Source organism: Etheostoma spectabile, chromosome 21, assembly GCF_008692095.1.
Source record: "Etheostoma spectabile isolate EspeVRDwgs_2016 chromosome 21, UIUC_Espe_1.0, whole genome shotgun sequence".
NCBI classification, from domain to species: Eukaryota; Metazoa; Chordata; class Actinopteri; order Perciformes; family Percidae; genus Etheostoma; species Etheostoma spectabile.
Window position 1 is genome coordinate 13,674,050 of NC_045753.1, and position 23,066 is coordinate 13,697,115.

The 23,066-nt window shown below is 40.5% G+C and overlaps 1 protein-coding gene across 2 annotated transcripts in view; it reads left to right on the top strand.

Moving 5' to 3' along the window:
- ttyh2 (tweety family member 2) overlaps nt 1-23,066 on the top strand; it is a 60,743-nt gene that overhangs the window by 5,769 nt on the left and 31,908 nt on the right. For both annotated transcript variants that reach the window (XM_032502608.1, XM_032502609.1), the window contains exons 2-3: nt 8,621-8,793; nt 18,071-18,182. In XM_032502608.1, coding sequence (XP_032358499.1) covers nt 8,621-8,793; nt 18,071-18,182 — 285 coding nt within the window. The remainder of the gene's footprint in view (nt 1-8,620; nt 8,794-18,070; nt 18,183-23,066) is intronic.

The window sequence follows — 23,066 nt, forward strand, 5'->3', positions numbered from 1 at the left end:
GTGTTGAGCCAGACATTATGTGTAGGTCAGCAGGTCCTCGTCCATCTGACTTCCCTTCCCATTCCCTGCTTTGTGACCCTAACATGTTTTTGCCAAATACTTTACTCTGTGTCCATAACGTGGACTGCTGGTCTGCATATTCAGAGACTATCAGTCACTAATCACTCTGGCCAGGGTTACAACATTGTAAATGCTATTATTGAGTGACATAATGCTAGAACTCCAAAATAATCCTGAAATAACAAGTGGGGAAAATGTGCATTACACTGGGCTCGGTGCTTCTGTTTGCTTTATGGTATAGTATGTTCATGTTGTGCGTATCAGTCCTCTGGTCTCTAAGCCAGCAAGAAGTGTTATTGCTATTGTCAGGGCCAATTGTATCCAACCAAATTAGAAGTTAGGCTGTTGCTCTTTAAAATAATCAACTGATGTGCTCCTTGGTCCTAAATTTGAGGAATTATGTGTATGTTAAAATGTCTCTACCACTGTGTGGTGCTTGGCCATTTAAACTGATTCAGATTCTGGACATTGTTTGACATTTTAGGAAAGAAACTTGATTTACTTTTCTTGACGAGAGTTAGGTGAAAAGATTTAGTAACTCACTATCTGGAGGTCATATCTTGCCTATATTTGTCATTATCTGTGGTTGGCACAGTCATTACTGTAAAGATTGTGGATGTACACTCAATGTATGCTCAGTCAAGCACGGAAAATAGCACAACATGTGTTTTTTTCGCGCTTTAGCTGAAGGGACATGTGCCATATTGTTTACTCTCACTACTAAAACAGTCTCTACTGTCCAGGAGCTACTGGAGTGTGGGATGCATTATGTCCTGAACATTAGCAAGAATGGGGGGGGGGGGGGGGGGGGGGGGGGGAAGCGGTAACACTTTACTTGAAGGTAGCTACATAAGAGTGTCATAAACACATGGCACTGTGATGACACATGAACCCTAACCCTAACCATAACTTGTCATGACAAAACCAAATGACACTTCCTAAAAGAAGCGTTAAAGTGTAACCAAATTTTTTTTTGTTGTATTTTTAGGTTGACATATTTATCATGTTTGTCCTTGTGCTTGCTTTAAATTCAGGTCACTTTATAGAACTGACAGCTTTGGATGCTCAGTAATTGTAGAGTATAATGCAAAAATAAATCAGTATTATGGCCTTAACTAACATGGACAATTTGTACATAATTACAGATGATTAAAGAACACTTGGCTATCTTCCAGCCCAGGGGAACCACTATTTGCTTAATAGCAGCACCATTTGTCCTTGATAGAAAAACAGCACTTTTCTCGTCTTACCACTGATCACTTTAATGTCCAGCTCAGACAAGTTCCTAATGAAAGCTTTTATTCTGCTATTACTATGGCCTGGAATGATATGGGATAAATTAACAACTCACAGACTATGCGTTTGACTTATAGGAGCAAACACACACTCTTAATACACTCGATCTTTCTGCTTCATTGTATTTTCGTACAGAGATTCTCTGGAAACAATGTTCCGCCTGAGTGCATGCCAACAGCTCCTCCAGACCATTCGGTTTCTTCTGTTGTCTTTGTTTTCCCTTCCCCTCGCCTTTTCTGTGTTAATCAGTTTTCCTTCACCTTCTCCTTTTTGTCTACTCATGTTAGTCCTTCACATACATGTAAACGGATGTGCCGTCGCCTCAGAGCCGCTCATGTTTTGAAGACTGAGAGGATTCATGTGAAGTCACGAGAATAAAAACATATTTTCCCTCTTGATGATGTCCTTCAACTGGAGCAATTATTTCCTAAAGGGCAGTTTCTGTCATGTCAATTGTTAATATCCCTAATGTTGTACTCTCAAATAGTTGATTGTCTTTGCAGCAGCCCGTCTTCTCATAATTTCATTTCAATTTGACTGATTACAACGGATTTTTCAACAAGATGCATGAGCTGTTGTGTTGTTTGTGTGATAGAAAATGGAAAACGATGCATACTAAGGGCTGAAAATCCATTATCTGTTCAGCTATCACAACAGCTCTGATTGCATTGGAAATGTATCAACTCCTATTGCCTACTCCTCAAGAAAATCAATCTTAAATCTGTCGTTCTTGATTTCCATGCTCTCTGTCCCACCTCAGCTTCTCCCTGTTGGTGCGAATGCCCGTGTAACGTTATTGCTAACAGTGATTTACCTCAGCTGAGCCTCTGTAGCAATCATTGGGTCTTTTTTAAGTCCTTGTGTTTTATGCATACACATAGAAAGACGCACTTACAGTGTCCCCTCTGGCTCTCCAGAAGGTCATTAACCCCAATCTGTCTCTGTAGTGCTTGAAGGCAGTGATTAGCATCACCTGATTGGCTGGATGGTATTGCTGAGGTCTGTTCTAATAAGGTAGTATGTCCATCCCTCAAGCAGATGTAACAACATTTGAACAGGAAATGAATGCAATGGATGACTATCCATGGTGCTGAGACTTTGTGATTGTTTGGTGTTCCTCTGCATTTTAGTTTGGTGATGAAGAACTGATCTGGGACCAGAGGATTTATGCAGCCACATTCGCCTCCAGTAGAAACACAATGAACCTCTGCTCTTCCTTGGAAGCTAGGGGGCTGGGTTTCTTTTTGTTGTGGGGGTGTGTAGCATCAAAAACCCTGACCCCTGACTTCCCTGAGGGAAAGGGCTGGGCTTTGGGTTCACAGAGGGTGTCAAGGAAGTAGGGAGACACCTCGCTTCACTGCATTTCAAAGCTGTCCCTGTAAGCATGGCTTCTACAGAAGCAGATAGAGATAGATAGATATAAAGATATTTTATTTATCCAGAAGGAAATTAAGGTGTCCAATAGCTAATACACAACATATGACATCCACGCACACATATGTACATAGTATAAAAATACAAAGGTGTGACAATTGTGTGTCCTTACAGAAAAGTGAGAAGAAGGAGATTAATGAAGTTAACACAGAGCAACAAGAATAAGCCAAATATGCTGCTTGCCAAAGCGAAAATAGAAATCTCACAAAGCTCCGCAAACCCTCAGATTCTTATGGCAAAATGTTGGGGGCAACAAAGCAGTGCAGTGTAAGAGATTTAAAGGGTCCTTTAGCAATGAAGCCCCTTCTTTCCTCCCTTTTTCTCCTCTCATCCATAACCCATGGGCTGCTGTGCTGGGACTTAATGGCATCCCAGCTGTGAACACGGGCAGGCCCAGTCGAGTGCACTCTGCCGGAAAGAGCCCCGGTCTCCGGGATGTTCACCCAGAGGGTCCGAGTGCGACTACAGCTGCATGGTGGGAGATAGTGAGATGGACTGCTCCATTGATCTCTGGGGAGAGGGGCATTTCTTCATAGTGATGCCATTTCTCAAAGCATTCGGCAGCCTACATTCAGCCCTTCATGGCGGTTCAAATTTATTACATAAAGTGTTGTTATTATAGTTTGCTAAATGTTAAATGTATCAAAGGAGGAAATGTGGGAGGAATAATTTGTGGCCGCTTCACAATAACATTTCTAAAAGGAATCAATCTATTTTTGCTCTTTTAAAGGGGCACTCCAACAATTCTGCACATGAAGTTCAGTTTACATATCAAGAGAAGTACTGAAAACGTTTTATAATGTATGGGGGAGCTTTTAATAAGTCTGCGGAAATGACTGATCATGCTAACAGAGTTATCGCAGCGTGAGCTTTTATTGTGGGAATTGTAGGATCACGTGCTTTTGGAGCTTTAATCATACTTGGAACAGAAAGTCAGGGTGTCTCTGCCTCTGCTACATCGATTTTGGTCAGTCGCACAACTTTATGGACGTGACATACTAATTCACTGGAATATCCCTTCAGGAAAAAGAGGAGAGAATTTCAATTGTTAGAAGTTATGTAAAAAACTAAAATCCTCTCTACGGATTTCCAACAACAACAAGAGGCTCCTGCTGCTCACTAGGCTTTGGCTTTTAAGGTGGAACTTCTGTCTTTGTCCCTGTCTTCTTCTTTCTCTAACTGACTTGACACCCGTTTAACCCCTACCATGTTTATGGAATGTCACTCTACATTCAGGCTGCGCACACGCACACACACACACACACGCACTCTGCACGTCAGTGCACACTGCGTCTGGAGACCTCCTCCACATCACACAGCTGTCTGCCAACTGCTGTGGAGCAGCCATGCTTGAGGACGACACTTCACATCGCTTAGAGTGCATTTAGCACTGCTCCAAGCTTGTGGAATTCCACTGTCAGTCCTGCTTAGCAGATGGAGAAGCTTTCCATCTCTATATGTTAATTATGGTCACTACTACATTTACAAAAATAGATTTCTAATGGGCGCTCAGCATAAGACACAATCTATATCCACTTAAGACGGTTGTGAGCTTGCATCCGTCTCGACGTGCAGCACGTACTCCACCTCCTCTGTTTTCTGTCTCATTCCATTCTTCTCCAGTAAAGCAGCTTTTTAACCGTGAAGTGCCCATCAAGAGTTATTTAATAGGATCAAAGTTTCTGGGTAAAACATGCCATTCTTTTATACGTAGACAGTAAACATTTGGAAAAGAAAATCTGCAAGAAATTTCTGTTTAGAGTCCTTTTGATGAAACAAAGTTACAGGGCTTTTGCATTGGATATAGGGCTAAAATGATTAATACATGAATCAATTACTCGATTGACAGAAGCTTAATTGGCAATTATAATTGATTAATTGTTCATTCACTGGCATGAAATCAAGGACTTTCAAGGGTTTTTCATTAATTTTCACATTCTATGGCTAAAATGAATAATCGATTCATTGAAAAAACAACAGATAAGATTAGTCAACGATTTAAAATAATAATTAGCTGTACACCTTATTGGATTACGTTGGATGTTCGTCATGAGCTGGCAGCTTTGCAGCTTTGTATTTGTGAGTAACAGATGGCTGGAATGTTCCTCTTGTGTTAACTTGTGCCATCCCTTAAATTAGTCATCCTTTCAGGCAGAGCGTATGCCAGAAGTTCTTGCCATGCGCTTGTACATCCAACAATGAGATTCGTGGGTTTGCTCACTGTTTTCAGGAGAAGATAAAAAATAGCATTATGCAACATTCCAGCCTCAGGGGAACGCATCTACAACGGACTTGTAAAAGAGAGAAACTGGGTCGCGCACTGAGTGATGAAGAGTGCTGTGTAAAAGAAGCTGTGTCTTTGTCTTCCCATTATGGACACGCAGGCACGTGCACACACACTTTGTCATTCAGGCATTGTTTGCCTCCACCACTGGTCTTTATCGCTTCCCTTTTCCCTCTTCCTCATCCACAACCTGCTGTCTCACTGTTTTCATCACCTACATTATTACATCCATCACTCTATCACCCTATCGTCAATTTCATTTTTTTTCCCCCTCATCTTCCACTCCGTTTATATTCTCATCTCAGGGATTGTATTTCCACTCAGCTGGATCTCCCTTCCTTCCTTTCCTCGTGTCATTGCCTTAAGCCTCGTGCTCGCCCCACCCCCCGTCTATAGGAACAATTGAGAGGAAACAACACAGAGAAGACAGTGGAGTGGGCCTCTTGAGTTAGACATGAGTAAGTAAGGAGAAGGGTGTTAACATATTGAGTCTGCTTGTATGGGAAACTACTCCGACCTAATTTAGGTAGCAGTTAAGTGGTCAGAGCTGCCAATTAGATTTTGTACCAAAGAGTGACTTTGTGCACACTCTGGTCGGTAAGAGATAAATGGTGTTTTTAAACTTAATGGAAGGTTGAAGCACTCGGGAAGTGATGGTTCCGGGATGGCATTGTGCTGTGTGTGTGTGTATGTGTGTGTGTGTGTGTGTGTGTGTGTGTGTGTGTCTTTGTGCAGGTACAGTACTCTGTGTGCCGCTTTTCACTGAATGGATGCTACATAATTCAGAAGCCATTATTTTTGGTGCCCTACTACTGAAAAGAAGGAGAGATAGAGAGAGTGATGGACAGAAAGAAAGCATAACTGCTTTTAAAAGCTACCTTAGAATAAATGTTTCTCCTTCTAAAGCCCTGTGCAATTTCTTTAATTATACAATGGGTACTGAGCCGGTTTAGAGGCTCAACCACCATGCAACTTAGTCAAAGATAATATAAAGTTTATTCCTTATAATGGTCCGTGTGAGCCCTAAGGAGCCCCAGCCTGGTTCCCCCCTTCTACCACATTCCCTTCTTTCTTTGCATTGCCTGGCTGCAGGGGAATCACAAGACAGAGGCATGGCAATTTAAGCAGGCCCGTCACATGCTGCCTATTTCAAATAGGCTGTGGTAATTCGCCTTTTCACTCGTCCTCCCTCCCTGTAGCAAGGGACCAACTAACCTGCACGTAACCATGACGATAGGAGCGGCTGGGTGGCCCAGTGTTTGCACGTTTAGCAGGAGTTTCCCCCTTTTCTCCTCTGTCAAACAATTTGAAGCTGTCTCCCACCCATCCCCCCTCCCCCATCCCCCCTCCCATCTCCATCTCATTTGCCGTGTTCACCTCAATTACACCCAGTTTACCCCAACTCTCATCACTCCAAACCCCACCCCGCCTTCAAGAGGAGACGAGGAGCGTCTCTTTGTCTCACCTTGCTGCACACTGCCATCCATCTGTCTGAGCGCACCCATTAACACATTTACAGTCGCCTCTCTTAAACTGTGGCGCTAAATTTCCCACTAATCTCCGCACCTATTTTAATGGGGCACTGGAGAATATGAGAAGGTTTAAGGGGTCAATGAGTGGAGGGTGCCTCATCCTTCTGTATTTCCCTTCTTTTCTTTGCCAGCAGATGAGTGGCCGTTTACATGAAAGGCATGACGCCATGAAATAGGACAAGATGAGACACAGCACCCCAACACAACAGATGGAGCTAAGGAGAGCAGCAAGGATAGATTGTTTTAAGAGGGAAGGGAGCTTACGATAAAAACCAAGATTTAAAGTGCAAAAAGGAATGAGCACACATAATAATGCCATCTAAATGCATTTGCAGTTGTATTTTTGCTCTTTTATTAGCAGAGTTGACAGCAGAAGGACTGGGCCAGATGACCTAAACAGCGGTTTTGCAGCTTCTGGAGGATGATTCAATTTGGGTTTTATCCTTCCTCTTTTAAAGCAAATTGTAATCCTGAAAATTCTTCCATTTTTGGATTTTAATCCCACTACTTGACTTGCAGCACACACAAACATCACAGAACATTGAGAACATATGGCTCAGCACCAAAAAGATTTCAGACAAAAAAAAAAAAAGGAGGAGGGACTGAGCTTGAAGAAACCCATCTCCTCACAGATGGATGCAGAATTCATTCGAGGCTGATAGGACAGTCTTGTTTCTATTTTTGTCACAACACTCCATCTCTTGCAGAAAGTGGGATAGGGGCTACAGGAGGTTTGAGAGGGAGATAAGTAGATGCTGAGATTTATGAGGAGGTGTTTGTTCTCCATCTGGATACTGGAAAAATAACAAGCTGCCAATGCACGTGGTCTGGTGAAGACATGTTCCAATGTCTTACTACCCCACTATTCACAGTGACTGTTGACGTTAGTTTAATATAGTTTGACGTTAGTTTAAAAAATAGTTTGTTATTTTACCGTTGAAGGTACCTTTGTTTGTGAGAAGATGGACCCCTGTCATTCCAGGCCTTGATTTAGAATAATTTAAACAAACTGATGTGCAATGGTTTATTTATCCTGCTTCTATGTAGTCAATATGGGTGTTGAACGAAGCTCAAACACAAGGTGACCCTTTTATTATTAATTAGTTGTTGCTTTGACCTCTCATTAAAAGAGTTTAAGTGTATTGTATTGTGTTGCTAAAATTGCCTGCAATGTTCAATTTGGGCAATAAAGTTCACAAAAAAAAATTGCGACCCTCATTTAGCAGAGGCCAGGACAATATCTGATAAACATAATATTTTGAGATCCGGTTCAGTGGAACATGTTAAATGGAAGCCAAAATTCAATTCAATTTTATTTATAGTATCAACTCATAACAGAGTTATCTCGAGACCCTTTACAGATAGAGTAGGTCTAGACCACACTCTATAATTTACAAGAACCCAACAGTTCTAGTAGTTCCCTCCAGAGCAAGCCACAGTGTGACAGTGGCGAGGAAACGGACCCAGGCTCTTGGTAGGCGGTGTCTGACGGGCCGGTTGGGGTTGAAAAAATGTTTTTTTGTGAAACTCTAACTTTACTTTTTGAAACTTTAGTACATTTTTTTCTGGCAATACTTTTACTGTACTTTCCATTTTTTGGATGTTTGAAGTATTTTTTTTTACATGGGGGTATTGCTACTTTTTATTCAAGCAAAGGATTCTTTTTTCACCCCGGTGTTACTTGTGTCTGCATGTGTTTTGTATGTGATATATCTCACTGTTGCCATTATTATTTTCTTAATGCAACTGCTGCACATATCCTCACATAACCTATTCCTTAACTACCACTTACACTGTTTCTTCTATTTATTACCTCTATACAGTACATACAGTATGTACATTATTCTGTACTTTTTGCATTTCTGCTTAGATGTCTCAGTACTTGTACTCTGTGCAACGACACTTAAGCTGAATCTAATTTAGTTTGAAGTAACTTTACATTCCACTTAAATTGTGTCATCTCTCTCTCTCTCTCTCTCTCTCTCTCTCTCTCTCTCTCTCTCTCTCCCGGCAGTCTCTCATATTCCTGGGCTGTGTGGCGGCTGCGGGGCTCGGCCTCAACCTGCTGTGTCTGGCCGTCTACCTGAGCTGTTTGTGCTGCTGCCACAAAGACGAAGAGGAGGAGAGCAAGAAGCCCAACTCCTGCTGCGTCACCTGGTCTGCTGTGACCGCCGGCCTCATCACATGGTGAGAGAATCAAGACCCAGACCAAGATCTTCCAACTAACTGCTGATTACAGTGTGCACACACACTCTCTCTGTGGATGTCTTTCTTTCCCATTTTCTTTATTGGTCATTGAGTATTCCTAACAGGGTGAAGCTGCAAGTGGCGTGATGTTTTCGCTTTCTGCACATTCTGCATTCCCACATGAGATCCATAACATATAATAGTTCGTAGTGCGTGTCTGTTTATTTGTCCATACTGTAGGTCTGTTTGTCTGCCTGTCTTTGTTTTTGCCATTTGTATTCTCGAGGTGTTCAGACCACTCTCTTTCCTGTCTACATGCCCTTTAGGCCACCTCTCTTTTGAAATACCCTATGCTTCTATTTGCAGTTTTGCAGATACTTGTGACTTTGGTTCACAGAAGCATCAGCCGTCTTTATTGTCTTCCTTTAGATGGGATCAGTCTTTGATCTGTCTCCTGGTCGCTTTTTCCTCGGTGAAACGTTGAGGTTCTTGATGTGGATGAAATCTTTCTGATAACCCTTACCCTTTTCACATTTCTGTATGATTTCTGGATGAAAAACCAGGCATGAAATGCACAAAAGAGTGGACATTTTTGATTGTACAAGCAGGGTTTTCTGAACATGTGTTTTTCAAAGCAGCTCAGCTCTATAGGAAGCTCTGATTTGAGGAGATATTGGCAAAATAATAACAAATACAAAAATTGAATTCACCAGTTTGAATTTAGACTGGCATTAAACATTTGTTGGCATTCTGTCTCTGAAGCACCGTCATGGGAGAAGCCACCCTGGGTGTACTATGAATATTCTGCTGACAGTGTGATTGTGCGGCCAACTAGCAGACACATCTCTTCACAATGATGCATTGAACCTCTGGAAAGGATGCACCAACTGAGAAAACATGATATAACAAATGCAATAATATCTCTGTTGTCCCTGTATGTAACAGGGCAGGCTAACAGAGAAAACAAGAGAAGATACGACAGAGCTACATCATGAGTTGTAGGAATATATTTCAAATATTCCAGGGATTATATACTGTATGCATTATTAGAAAAACACATGTCTGGATAGGAATATTAAATGGGTCTCAAAACCAAGTACAGCTCAGAAATGATAATGTATTGTAAATAACATTTGCCTCCAGCTTAATGCTCGCCTGAACTAGCAGACTGTAAATTGTATAAAGCATAGCCTATTTATTTTGCTTCTATAAAAAAAACTCCTGTTCACATCCCTGTCTGTATGATGCAGCACAAATAATGGAAAAAATAATGGAGTAAAATTCAAATGTTCATTAGCCCCATTAGCACAGATCTAGTGTCACCATCAGAAGGCAGAAAAAAAGAAAGAAAAATAATTTTTAAGCTAAACTATCATATCTTATGTATGAGTAAATAAACCACGTAAATGTTTCAAATGAGACTATTTTTGAGGGAAACTATTTCCTTATTTTAAGATGATATCTGACTCGGTATTTCCCCTCGGATCTAATAGTGGAGGAGCGGTGCAGTGAGAACTGATTTGTTTTGGCTGGAGGCTGCTGCATCTCATCGAGTGCAACTTTCCTGATGTGAAATGATATTATGTTTAGCTACGATAAAGATGAATGGTATCAGTGTTATAGCCTTTAGCTGGTGCGCACACAACCTGCAGCAGTTCATGACTTTTTTTTAAACTTGGATCCAACTTTTCAGTCTGTTAACAATCTGCCGTTGTGTCAAACTCTTCAAATCCACACTGATGACAAACATGAACACCTACTAACTATGGGGGCAAAGGTTCACTTCCAGTCTGTTATAAATGACCAAAAACACATGGACTGGTGCAGCACAGTCAGCACTTACCTCATCAGATAGAAGAACCTATTAAGCCAGTCAGTGAGATGGACTTTTCTTCCCAAAGTAGCTAATTGAATTTGTTGCCAGAGCAGCGGGTACTTTTCTCAACCTTGTGACAGTAATGTTTAGCAACCAGTTAGTAATATTAAATTAAGCCTCGAGCATTATCGTACATTATCTATTAATTGTTTAATGGATAGCCTGAAAGCTCAGCACTGCGGGTTGATAGCTTGTGTTGTGTACCACCTGTGGGTGAATCACACCAATGATTTGTATCCCCTTTCTACTTTGGCATATCTTTGTGCCACCGCCCACATCTGACGAATGCAAAGTGTAATAGCAAAAAGGAAGAAAATAAATGCATAATGCTGTTTTAAAAAAAAAAGGAAAACATTTGAAATATTTAACCCCCTCAATTCTAAGCCGAATGCTGGTTACTAAAAGCACAATGACAAACATTCTGCACGTCAAATTACCTTTGAATAATGACAAAAAACAGCGCCAAAGCACTAATCATACAACACATAGCTTGATGTCGCACACATTTATTCGGTGGTTGCAAAGGGCTTCTGTTCCCACCCAGTCAACCAGTCTTAATTAAGACAGTCTTATTTAATTATTCACGTGCAGTTTCTTAAAATGTGGAGTGACTCAGAAGTGGCAGTCCTCTTTACATTAAAGATGTATGTTGCAAACTCAAAATTTAGAAGAGTGAATATAACTACCAGAAGAAGCCAAGGACTCTGGGCACTGTTGTTTATAAGGACATACAGTAAATCCGAGTCTTGTTCAGTTAACCTGTTCTCACTCCCAACTCGTAAAATAAAGTGGCTTTGGCACTGGCTCTCAGCGTAACATACGATACAAAAAACATAATTCAGCATCTTAATGCACCGGGCAGAGCAACAGCTAACACCAAAGGACGCACTTTTAGCGTGAATAAAAAATGCCAAAGAGTTCTGACGCTGAAGGAGACTTCAGCTCATCCAACTAGTCAAGTTAAAATATGTTTTTCTCGAAAGAAAATCATATTCATATATCTGGTCTTCACTTCTATGGAGCAGCTGAAGCTTCAAGTTGGAACCTCTATCATGTTAGATAGTAGATAGTAGAGTACCTTCAGTATTATAAAATATGTCATGTGCACCTATCTCAAAATTAAGAGTTTTATATATTTTGGCTTAATAGTAATCCCATTAGAGTGCCATGCTTCGTTCTGGAGTAGATTTGAAGAGCTTGCATGGCCCGACTTGATAACCTGTTAGAGTTTGTGAGATGAAGTAAGAGGAAACATCCGGTGGGAAATCAACTCTCCTTCATGTAATTCCCAACTTTGATTATGGCAATCTACGGGAAATATGGAGTGATTGTCCTGTGGGTGTTGAATTTGCCTTGGGAACAAGAAGGCTTCATTTTAATCTCATCAGTCCAGCTGCTCTTTTCACCTTTACTTTACTCCTCACTTATTTTGCCTATGTTCGCCCTCCCCTCTTCCTTTTGTCTCTGCTAAAAGTCTTGCCGCCCTCCACTTTAATCATGTTTGACAGTGGCTGGAGCCGACATGCTGTGATGTCCGTCTTAATTAACACTGGTGAAACTAGAGCAGATATCACTCTGTGGTTCAGCCCTGCCCATGGTGTAGCACATTAACTGTGTAATTATACTGTACTGTAACTGATCACAGTGTACAGTTTGGATATTACTAGAATAGTTACTTCCGCCAAGGAGGTTATGTTTTCGGCTGTGTTTGTCTGTTTGTCTGTCTGCAGGATTACAGAAAAACTTTTAGCCAATTTGCATGAAACTTTTTTTAAATGTGTAGCATGAGCCCAGGTAGAGCCTATTCAATTTTGGAGCGTATCCGAATTACGGAGCGGGTACACTTTGGACTTTTGTTAACATTGCGAGAAAGAGCATTTGTGTTGCATTCATGTGGTGTCGGAATAATCGGAATAATCGAAATAATCAGAAGAATTAGTTTCCTGTCATATGTCATGGCTCACCTGATCCGTTTACTTTGTTCTTCGTTGTCTTGCAAATACTAGAAACAGCTATTTAAGTGTTGCTTAAACACTGAGCCATAAAATACTACACATCTTCTTAGCAGCGTCCATGTTGTTTCCAGATTACTACTTATAGTGCGTTCTATTTGTACTCGGTAGTTGGATTTTTGGGCAACCACCGAGTGCCCCGAGCTAAAAATCCAACATGGCTGCTCAGTGTATCAACAATTGTGAAAGCTGTAGTAACATACACTTCTGTGTTATTTGTGTCTCACTAAATCACTCATACACGCAGTGCTAACATATCTGTGGACGTATTGTTACGGTGTTTGTATGCACAAAAAACAGCAAAATGCGTTGTTATAAACTGGCCATGCTAACAATGGCTAACCTGGCCAGAGCTAATGATTGTAAATGGAACGCATTCAACTGGGGTATGACGTTATTCCCAGCTTCGGCGTCCGAGTTCTGCGTTAAATGGAACGCACAGGAGTACCATTTTAGAAAGATTTCTGGCTTCAAATTGAAATCCAATTTTGCTTTATTGTCATGACCATAATTAAATATTTCCAAAAAGAAGACTTATTCTTGTACTGTGCAAGGAGTGTTTTACCAATAACTATCAGTTCTTGTCTTTTTAACAGTCTGATGCAAATCATCATATATATTAAAATTGTGAAAATTATTAATTAAAGAGGTGTGAAATAGAGGAGTTTAGGAGTTTAATTTACATAGGCAGCAGTATCTTCACTGCTTATGCAAATGGCTCATCACAAGTTATTCTCCTTTCCAGGACACTTGAAATATTTATTTAGTATTTGTTTACTGTGCTATTGGTTGCCAATCGGAAATTAGAATGGAGGACACACAATGAAAGGGAGAGAGAAAGAAAGGAAGAGTTGTCTGTTTACATGATATCGGTGTCCTCCACTGGATCTCACACAGAAATGCTTTGGCACATAAGGAGCTTTTGTATAGCATGCCTGCAATATCAGCAATTAAAGCCTTGCAGCAGTCCTGTTCTAAAGCCCTCATTCACATTTTTGGGGTCATGTATTTTTAGTAACTCATAATTTAGAACTCTTCATCTCAGGCCCTAAATTGGCTATTTTTGAAGTTGTCTAGCTTATATGTGCATGAAATATTAAGGAAGGAGCTATTTGTGTTATTATTTTCTAGGCCTACTGCATACTATTTTTTTTGGGTGGCCCTTGCTGAGACTTGAGGAAGTAAAATATTAAATGTCTATATTTGTCATTTCAGGAGACTCATTGCTGTTATTATTGAGCAAAATCTCAAATATTCAAACATGTCTGAGTCTATTAATAGTGGCCGTGGGCATTTTTCTGCTGCAGGCTGAACCAGGCTTATGGTTCCTTTTCTGAATTCCCCTCAATGTCTTTTATCCACTTTGTCATTTATCAACATGACAGTTTGGACTTTTGCTCAGTACATGTCCACTCTGATCTATGTTATTCTTTCTCTTGGAATTAGACTGTAGATATTTAAAGGAGCAGCACTAATGGAACTGGAAGGGGTAGAAAACAAGAGATATTCTCTCTCACTTCACATTCTTTCTGTACCCAGTTTTCTTATATTAATTCAATTCTACCATTTAAACACTTGCACAGTTCAAATAAGTCCATGTTTCTCCCTGCTACTCTTACCCAATACATTTACTGCAAATAAAGTGTACTAGCGTATGTGTCATTACCAGTAGGTTAGTATTTAATGTGAGTGCATTAAGCAAGGCAAATCGTCTCCTATATGTTATCTCATCTGTTTGTTAAACTTGTATACACTGTGTCATATTATTTGTTATGAACTGTATGTCTCCCTGCCTCCATATATATTCAGTGTGTACATTCTGTTTGTAGCACTGTCAGTATGTCTTTAGGTCTGTCTGCATCTGTCTCTTGCTGTCTCTCTCCAAACTGATGCTTTTTTCATGTCTATTCTGTCTTAAGTGTATGCCCGCCTCCCTTTCTCCAATCTCCTCCCTGAGGGTTCTATTAAAATCTGCAGAGGGGGTGGTTTTACCTGCAGGGGGTCAGTTAATGAGGCTGAGTCCTTGTTGTACTGATTAATAAAACAGCCCCGTTGTTCTGCTACACCTGCGCTCAGCATCTACCGCCACACTGCTGCGCAGCTACAACAGCTCTGCCAGACTTCAGTGATTCCAGACGAACGTTGCAGGAAGTATTGTTAACCGTGGATTTACAGTCTCTCTGTTCTGCTTAACACTTATCTGGAGCATCGAGGAGGAGTCAGGGGAAGCAACCAGGTTAAGGGGACTGCTCTCAAGTCTCAATTAGGCTGACTCCTGCTTATTATCCCTTTGGTGCTGACCTGAGCTGCCTCTGGCCTTCATCTGGAGCACGATGTATGAGTATGATGGGACAGTGGTGGCTAAAAGCAACCAGAGGGCACTGCTGCAGTTACTTTGGGATACATGGAAATATTGTTGAGGAGAAATTACTGTGGAATCTGCTTTAAAGTAAACATTTAGCATGATAAAAAAAACTCACTTTTTCAGTGCTTGTGCACATCCATTCGGGTGTCTGGAGTGCCTACCAATGCACAAACTGTGAAATAACACAGACAGTTTATTCTGGGCAGCCTAGAAACAGGCTGGTGCGCCAAATGTTTCTCGCAAGCCAATCAGAGCAGACTGGCTTTTTTTTCGGTGAGGGGGGCTTAAAGAGACATTCGTTAAAACGTAGCATTTTAGACATAGGCTGAATACAGGTATATATTCAGACGGATAGCATAAGAAAAATAATGCGTTTTTTAAACGATAATATATGTAAAGATGTTCTAGTAGAAACCCAAAATACAAGTTTGAACCTGAAAATGAGCATGATAGGTCTCCTAGCATGTCCTATCATGTCATATCATTAATTAGTTTAATGGATGAGTGGTTGAAACAGTGCTAAAAGTAGCACATAAACAGCTGAGTAATAAATACGTGGTTGAAATAAATTGTGGGACAGTTTTAATTGGATGCGGCGATTAAAAGATCAGAGAATTCTGTATTGGTGTATCATGGTTTATTAGAAAAGTGAATAGGCAACCATGCTTATAAAACCTTGTAGAGTTAATGAGGTATTCAAATATTGATCTATATAAATCAACCAGGCATATCGCCACACACTGTGTCTTCTCAACTGAGTGAATTGGATCCCAGTTAAGCAGTATATTCCTCCCTGTTTATTGACTGGCATTGACTGTAGTGAACTCTGAAGTTCACTACAGTCAGTTCACTACTGAAGTATCAGTGTAAGAGACAAGAAACACCTTTATATACTGTATAATGCAGTACAGTTCAACAGCTCCACAAAACTACAGCTTCTAAAGTGTCCACATACACACAAGCCATCAATTGAAGGATAAACCTGCATAAATGTTGGCCAAACACCTTTTACTAAGACACTTTACCTTGGGGTTTTCACTCAATTGGTCAGCCACGTTTCATGAAAGTAGGACTCACTTCAGGGCTGTTGAATCGGATTGCAATGTCGGTAGCTATGGTGTACTTGATGACTCTATGTATTGAGAGCCCCCCTTCCCCCCCCTCCCTCAGGAAATATGTCAGCCGAGGTGCTAAGCCTTCATCCCCTGTGTATTACAGCTCCAGACTGTCTCTCATCTTATGATCAATTAAGTGTGCTGTGTGACTGTGAAATGGTCAAACCAAAAACCTTACACATTCCAGTCACTTGTGCAGCCTTTGCTGAACTAAACATTAAGCTTTAGGGAAAACAATGCACTAAATTGACTTGTTTTCCCTAAAGCTTAATGTTTACTTCCATTAATGGCTAATACTTTCCCCACAGATGGTCATTATTTCAGCTTAAAAACACAGCGGGAAAAACTTGGCATTTTCCTGCGCTGGGATTGTTGTTTGTTAATTCCTCCCTAGTCTATATCCTTGACGTTTCATGCATTTCATGTATTTTCGCCGATGTCCGTTTCCTTCCGCTTTCTTTGTGTTGGAATGTAAAACTCCGGTGGATTTATGAGGACTATGGTAAACTGCTCCTCAGATCTCAGCAGGGTAAATTGAGACAGCTAGCTAGAATATCTGTCCAATCTGAGTTTTCTCAGGCATGACTATTTTACAGCGGCTTCTTGCAGAGTTTTAGCGCCGCCCATGACAATTGTGATTGGTTTAAAGAAATGCCAATGAACTAGAGCACGTTTTACTCCCATCCCGGAATGCTGTGTAGACTAGCAAGACCCTCCTCTGCTGATGGTCTGGCAAAGCAAGACTAATTCAACCCTAACATAATATGGACATATCTGCCCAAGATATTCTTGTAGCTGCTTTCACATCCCATCATATAACAGAAAAATGCTACAGGACAAAAGAAGCTTAGACAGACTGCTTAGGAGTGTACATTTATGTTCATGGTTATTTTGTTTGTGCTGATGCTCCAGCTCAACAAATTAAAATCCTTGGATGACTGAATATGCAAAAGCAGTTTCAAATTATGCACACACATTCCAAAACCCCCTGCATTGTATCATTTCTGGTTCAAAGATGTTGTTTACATAAATGAACACAGAAATCTGAACAGTTTCTCACAGCTCCAGTCCTTTATAGATCATAATATTTATTTTTTGCTTCAGTATTGAACAATTCCCTCCTTAGGATTGCATAAATATGTCAAAAAAAAAGTTTTTCTGCATGCAGGTTTCAGTTTCTGTCACTTATCTTTGTGCATTTTTTAAAACAATGTACAAAAAGTAAAAGAGGGAGAGGACATGGTGGTGCAGCACTGAAAGGTTTTATGGACAAAGCAAAAACTCTGAATGAATCTAATTGTATCCTTCTCAAAACCTTAGTTGTGTGTGAAGCCTCCAAGATGCTTCCCTAAGAAACACAACGTTTCAATCCACTGTCATTACTTCTGTTTGGATGACTGCACTCAACTTGACAATTAACTGACTTAATAGACAAAATAACATTTTCTTCTCCATTCAGAGACTGTGCCTCATTACCTTTTGCATTTTTTGCCCCTGTTTATCTAAAAGTCAGGGTTGATGGAGAAATTGATGATACTGCTTTATGATAATACCCAAATTTGAAAAAGATCCCATGAATTATTCACAACATGTTGTGTAGGTGTTGTTTTCTGTTATGCCACATTCCCTTTATGAAGTATATCTCTATATAGCAGGATGGCACGGTGTTTTATAACAGACAGAAAATCGGTATTGTCTCGGTTGCATTCATTTCCTAATTAAACAAAATGAATTATTAGAATTAATTAACCTAATTAAAAGGTTCTAATAACTGACAAACCTCAGTGACTGAAAAAGACATCACCTCTGACATACAGGACTTACAAGCCATGTAGCGCTGATGTTCCCTTCTCCTCTCATTCAGTTCATCAAAGGCTTACCTATCCCTCTATTCCTCCTCTCTCTACAGCATTGCAGTGGGTGTGGGTTTCTATGGCAACAGTGAGACCAATGACGGTGTGTACCAGTTGACCTACTCCCTGTACAACGTCAATCACACGCTGGGTGGCGTGGACAGTCTGGTAGGTAAAACATTTAGTGTCATTTGATGAATGTCTCCTACACATAAACACATAATGTCCCATGGTGAACTGAGTGGCATCATGTTAAAAAGTTAAAAAGGTAAAAAAATAAAAACTTAAAACTTTTAGTTTGTGCTATTTTGTAAGACGTGCAGTTTATAGATGAGCGACCCATCTAGAAACTCTGAGTGAAGGCTTCAGCAATGGTGATGTACTCAGACACAAAAACACACACACACACACACACACACACACACACACACACACACACACACACACACACACACACACACACACACACACACACACACACACACACACACACAGGAGGAAAGCCCACAGGACTCAATTTAGTATGTCTTTAAATGTTTTTATAGTCTTTTTATGGCTCTTTACCGCTACACACAAATTGACATCCTCTCCGCACAAAAACTCTTTGCTCCCAGACAGACAGCTCACACACTGTCCCCCCCCCCGCTCCGCCTTCCCCCAGCCGCTGTGGCCTCAGCAGGAACAAAGCATCGCCCTGTGTCTTTTTCTTGTACTCACTTTAGCTCAGTATGTTTGCATGATCCTTTTCTATTTTTATCTGCCTCACTTCCCATCAAACACCCAAATGTAGCTCACTGTCCCACAAATTTCCCACTAATGACAAGGCATTTTTCTCCTTTCAGTCAAGAATCACACTCAGAAAAGTCAAAACCGTTAGATATGTTCTCCCCAATGTCTAAAAAAAATGTAAAAACTAGTAATAAAGTTAATTACCTGTCAACACTATTAGCATAAGTACTTGGGTAATTTGGCTTGGCAATCAACAGTTTTGTGTTCTGCTAGCTGTACACGTGAGACTTTGGCATGAGTCAGCCCTTCGTCGCAAAAAATGATCATTTCAGAATCAATATGGACCTGAAAGAGATTTGCTTTGACAAGACGGAAGAAATGAAACTTCTCTTGACTGAACGAGACCTTTGCAGTTTGTCTCAAGTCCTGGCTTGGGACTTTAACTTCAAATTAAGACTAGTAGAAATTGACTTGTGGAGATTAATATAAGCAGGAATTGACTTTGGATTTGTACATACTGACTTGAGACTTTACTAAAGATACTAAAGATGACTTGAAACTGTTTAAACCATGTAACTGCCCTTTTTCCGATGTAGTGATGGTACACATCAGCTGTGCATGACCAGTAGTGGTTCTGTGATGGTGTGTAAGCGCGGGCAGACACCCTGGGTGACTTGCTGTCAAAGAGTAGGGATTAAGTCTTCATCTGCGGTAATGGAGATTAATGTGATGGTATGTGATCCACTTAGTGCAGTGACTCAACATGGTCTCAGTAATAAATACTTTGCTGTGAGGGTATAGAGCCCACAGCACTACGTTAGGACTCCTTACGCAGTTGATGAGGAAACACTTTATCAGATTTTAATGGAGAGTAGTTCTTAGCTGGCTCTGATTGATGCACTTCATTAATAATTCAAAATGGAAACATCTAAGAACTCTGTGATTAGTGATGTTGGAAGATCAGCAGAGCTGCTGTAGATAGTCAGTTGGGATTAGTTCTCATGTGACGTGCATTAACCGGCCGACATAACACATAAACAGGTTGGCCTTAGAGATTTATTCCATTTAATTGATACAACCACATGTTGAGCTTGTATTACCTTAACACAGACTGATAGATACATCTCTTTGTTGTGTCCACATTCTATGAATTGCTCCGGTTAGTCTTGTAAAACACTTAGCTACGTTCATTTCTCAAAGTCATATTAGCAAGAGGGGAGAAATCATTAACATATAGCTCATCAGAAAACTTGTCAGTGTATCCCCCCGGGATGTGTGAACTTGTGCAAACCCATAATTGGACATGGTGGCCTTTATTTTAGAAGCTTGTGCACGTGAGTGTGCTCGCCTGTTTGTGTGTGCATGAGTGAGTTCATTGCACGCAGCTATAGACTGTTAAGAAGTCTAGTATTGAGTAGGACAAAGAGCCCAGTGTGCCGCACACAGTTCCCAGTCACCCCCCACCTAATCAACCATGAGCCCAGGAGACAAAAGTGTTTGATGGGGAAGAAGAAGGGCCAATGCTAGCCTGTCTGATTGGCAGAGTCCAGATTGAAATCTGTATTGAAATCATTGACAATGAAGGCCTCACTGCCTTTTGGCCAACACAAATGCCTTTTAGCACCGGCTTCAGGAGAGTTAAGAAGTGATTTTTCTTCTAAAGACTCAGTATATAAGAGACGAAAGGAAGGACTCATTATTACTAGATGCTTTTTCCCAGCTACTGTTGAGACCTTGATTAGTTACAGTCTGGAATATATGCATATGATGTGTTTATGAACACATGCATACTCACACAGGAACGCACACCATCAATCTTACTGAGAATATCAATTAGCCAAAACATTTGCATCCTGAGAGAGGTGCAATTTGGAGACATTACATTTGAACAGAGATACAAAAAAAACATCAACAAGGCTGGAAGGTGACCAATCAGGGATGCTTTATCCCTGCTGTAATGAGACTGATGTGACATTTGAAGGGTTTACCAGCCACACTAATAATAACTCTATTGTTTGGAGATGGGTGTTGTGAGAGGGTTTGGCAGCCGACAGTCACCCAACGGACAGGGTCAGCGTCTGGGTTAGTCACTCAGCATTTGGCCAGAGCTCAAACACAGTTTGGAAGTTGGCCGACCACATGATCGCATTTAGACAGCATTCTTCTAATACGATTTTTTTGTAATAACATAAAAATAATAAGTCATTTATGAGGTGAAGGAACGATTATGAATTGAAAAACTGAACTGAATGATTTTTGTCTTTTGGGGAAGAGGTTTAAAGACAATGAATGTTGTGACAAATGTTCCCAGTGCTCCTGACAACCTGCTTCTCTTTTGTGTGGGAGGGAACCAGCAAAAAAACAAGAAAGACCATGCATGTCTGTATACATGGGCGCTCCTTAAACGTGATCACGTATCTTAGGGTCTTGGTGTATTATTCATAATGGCTGAGGTGAAAAGAACAAAATGTGTTGTATTCTAGAAGAATAGACACATCTTTTCCTGAGGTCTTTATGAAATAAAAGTACTCATTAAACAGCTGCCATCTCTGGGTGCAAATGTAAAGACCTCTTTGACATCTGGATGTGTGTTTTAATATATGTGCTGGCAGGTGTGATCCAATTGAGATACGAGTGATGATACACTTTTCCTGACCTTCTCACTCACAAAGAAAGCTGAAAGGAAAGCACTGACGCTGGGCCAGAGGTCATCCTTGTAGCCAAACAACTTTCACCTCTGTGTGAATTCTAGCTCTCTTAAGAACTAAGCTGGAGTCATTCATTGAGTTGTTGGAACCACTCTCATCTGTATCAGAGTACTCACAGCAAACCATTTTTAGAGTGATGATCCCACTTCCCTCCTTGGGTTAAGAAACTTTGCTGTGTGGGCCACTGGTTTTCTAAAGGTCGTGATTGAATGCCCGCCCAGTGGTTCATCAACAAACCCATACAGGGCAACTTCTTAAAAGCTCTGTGGTCATCAAGTATCTGAGAGGGAGAAAAGGAGGTAGGATAGAATATATTATTAAGGGGATGCTCTGCTGAGCGTCGTAACCCATCGGTGAAGATGGTCTCTATCTTTGCGGTGACCGAGCTGATGAGGCACTTCAGACCCATGTTCCATTTCACGCTCTAACTCCCACATTCAATTTTAATTGAAGAGATGTCTCTCCACTTACAAGCAGAGATGAGACGAGTTAGAGCAGGAAAAGGGTTTAATCCTATGTTTTAACCTTTTTTTTTAACATGAACAAATACGTTCATTGGTCCTCATTTATCAAGCGATTACGGGACGAGTACAGAATATAGTGGAAGTGATTCGGGCTCAGTCTTAACCTGGTACCGAATGTGATACAGCTTTTAGAAACAACATGAAAATCTTCTCTTTTAAACTCAGAAATGTACACTCTGGGAGGTTTGCGTCTTAAATTAAAAATATTCTCTTCCAGTCTTTCTGTTTCGTGCTTTCAGAGTCATCACTGAAACATTGCTTCCTCTGAGGCCGTGTACAGGTCCCAACTTATCTTAAATATAGAGGTTCAATGCTAGTTAAGGAAATGGGATTTATATGTAGAGCCTGACAGGCAGTATTGTAAGGTAAGACACACGCCTAAACTATGTTTCCATTCACACGTTTTTATCCAAATTATGTGAAATTGAATGATTTTTTTAAAATTATTTTTATTTATTACTATTTCATGAATATCGACTCGATATCGATAAGACGTTGTAAGACAGATGTAAGTGGACGACGCAAACAAGCAAAATATAACAGCTATTTTACATATCAAAAATCTAAGAAATGCCATAATTTATTAGGAACTCGCGAAGGAAATGGCCAACAAAGCTTACGACGAGCTGTGGAATGTCCTCCGGAGTAAATGAGAGGCATGATTGGCAAACATGGCTTTAAAAGTAGGGGTAATTCACAAGACTGTTGGTTTGGCATGCTGTTGACAACCCTTCAATTGTGTTTTGGCATTTTTCTTTGGTCTAAATGACTAAATGAGCATACCACTCCCCCACACATCTTAGGGTCAAAAATAAATACACGCTCATGTAAATGAGAACCTTTACATATAGCCATTGATCAATGATATCTTCCCTTTCCTCATGCTCAAATCAACTTTTGATATTTGACAGCCCTTTGTCATTTTTTTCAGCCCAAGGCCACTTTTCATACGCATTTACTGTATGTCAAAGTTTCATAATTTATTGTGACCTCCTATGTTTTTTTGTTTGTTGTTTACCCTTCAGTGATAACAGATTAATCTCCCACAGTAAAATATCTTTGCTCCAAATACACTCTGCTGCAAATTGTTT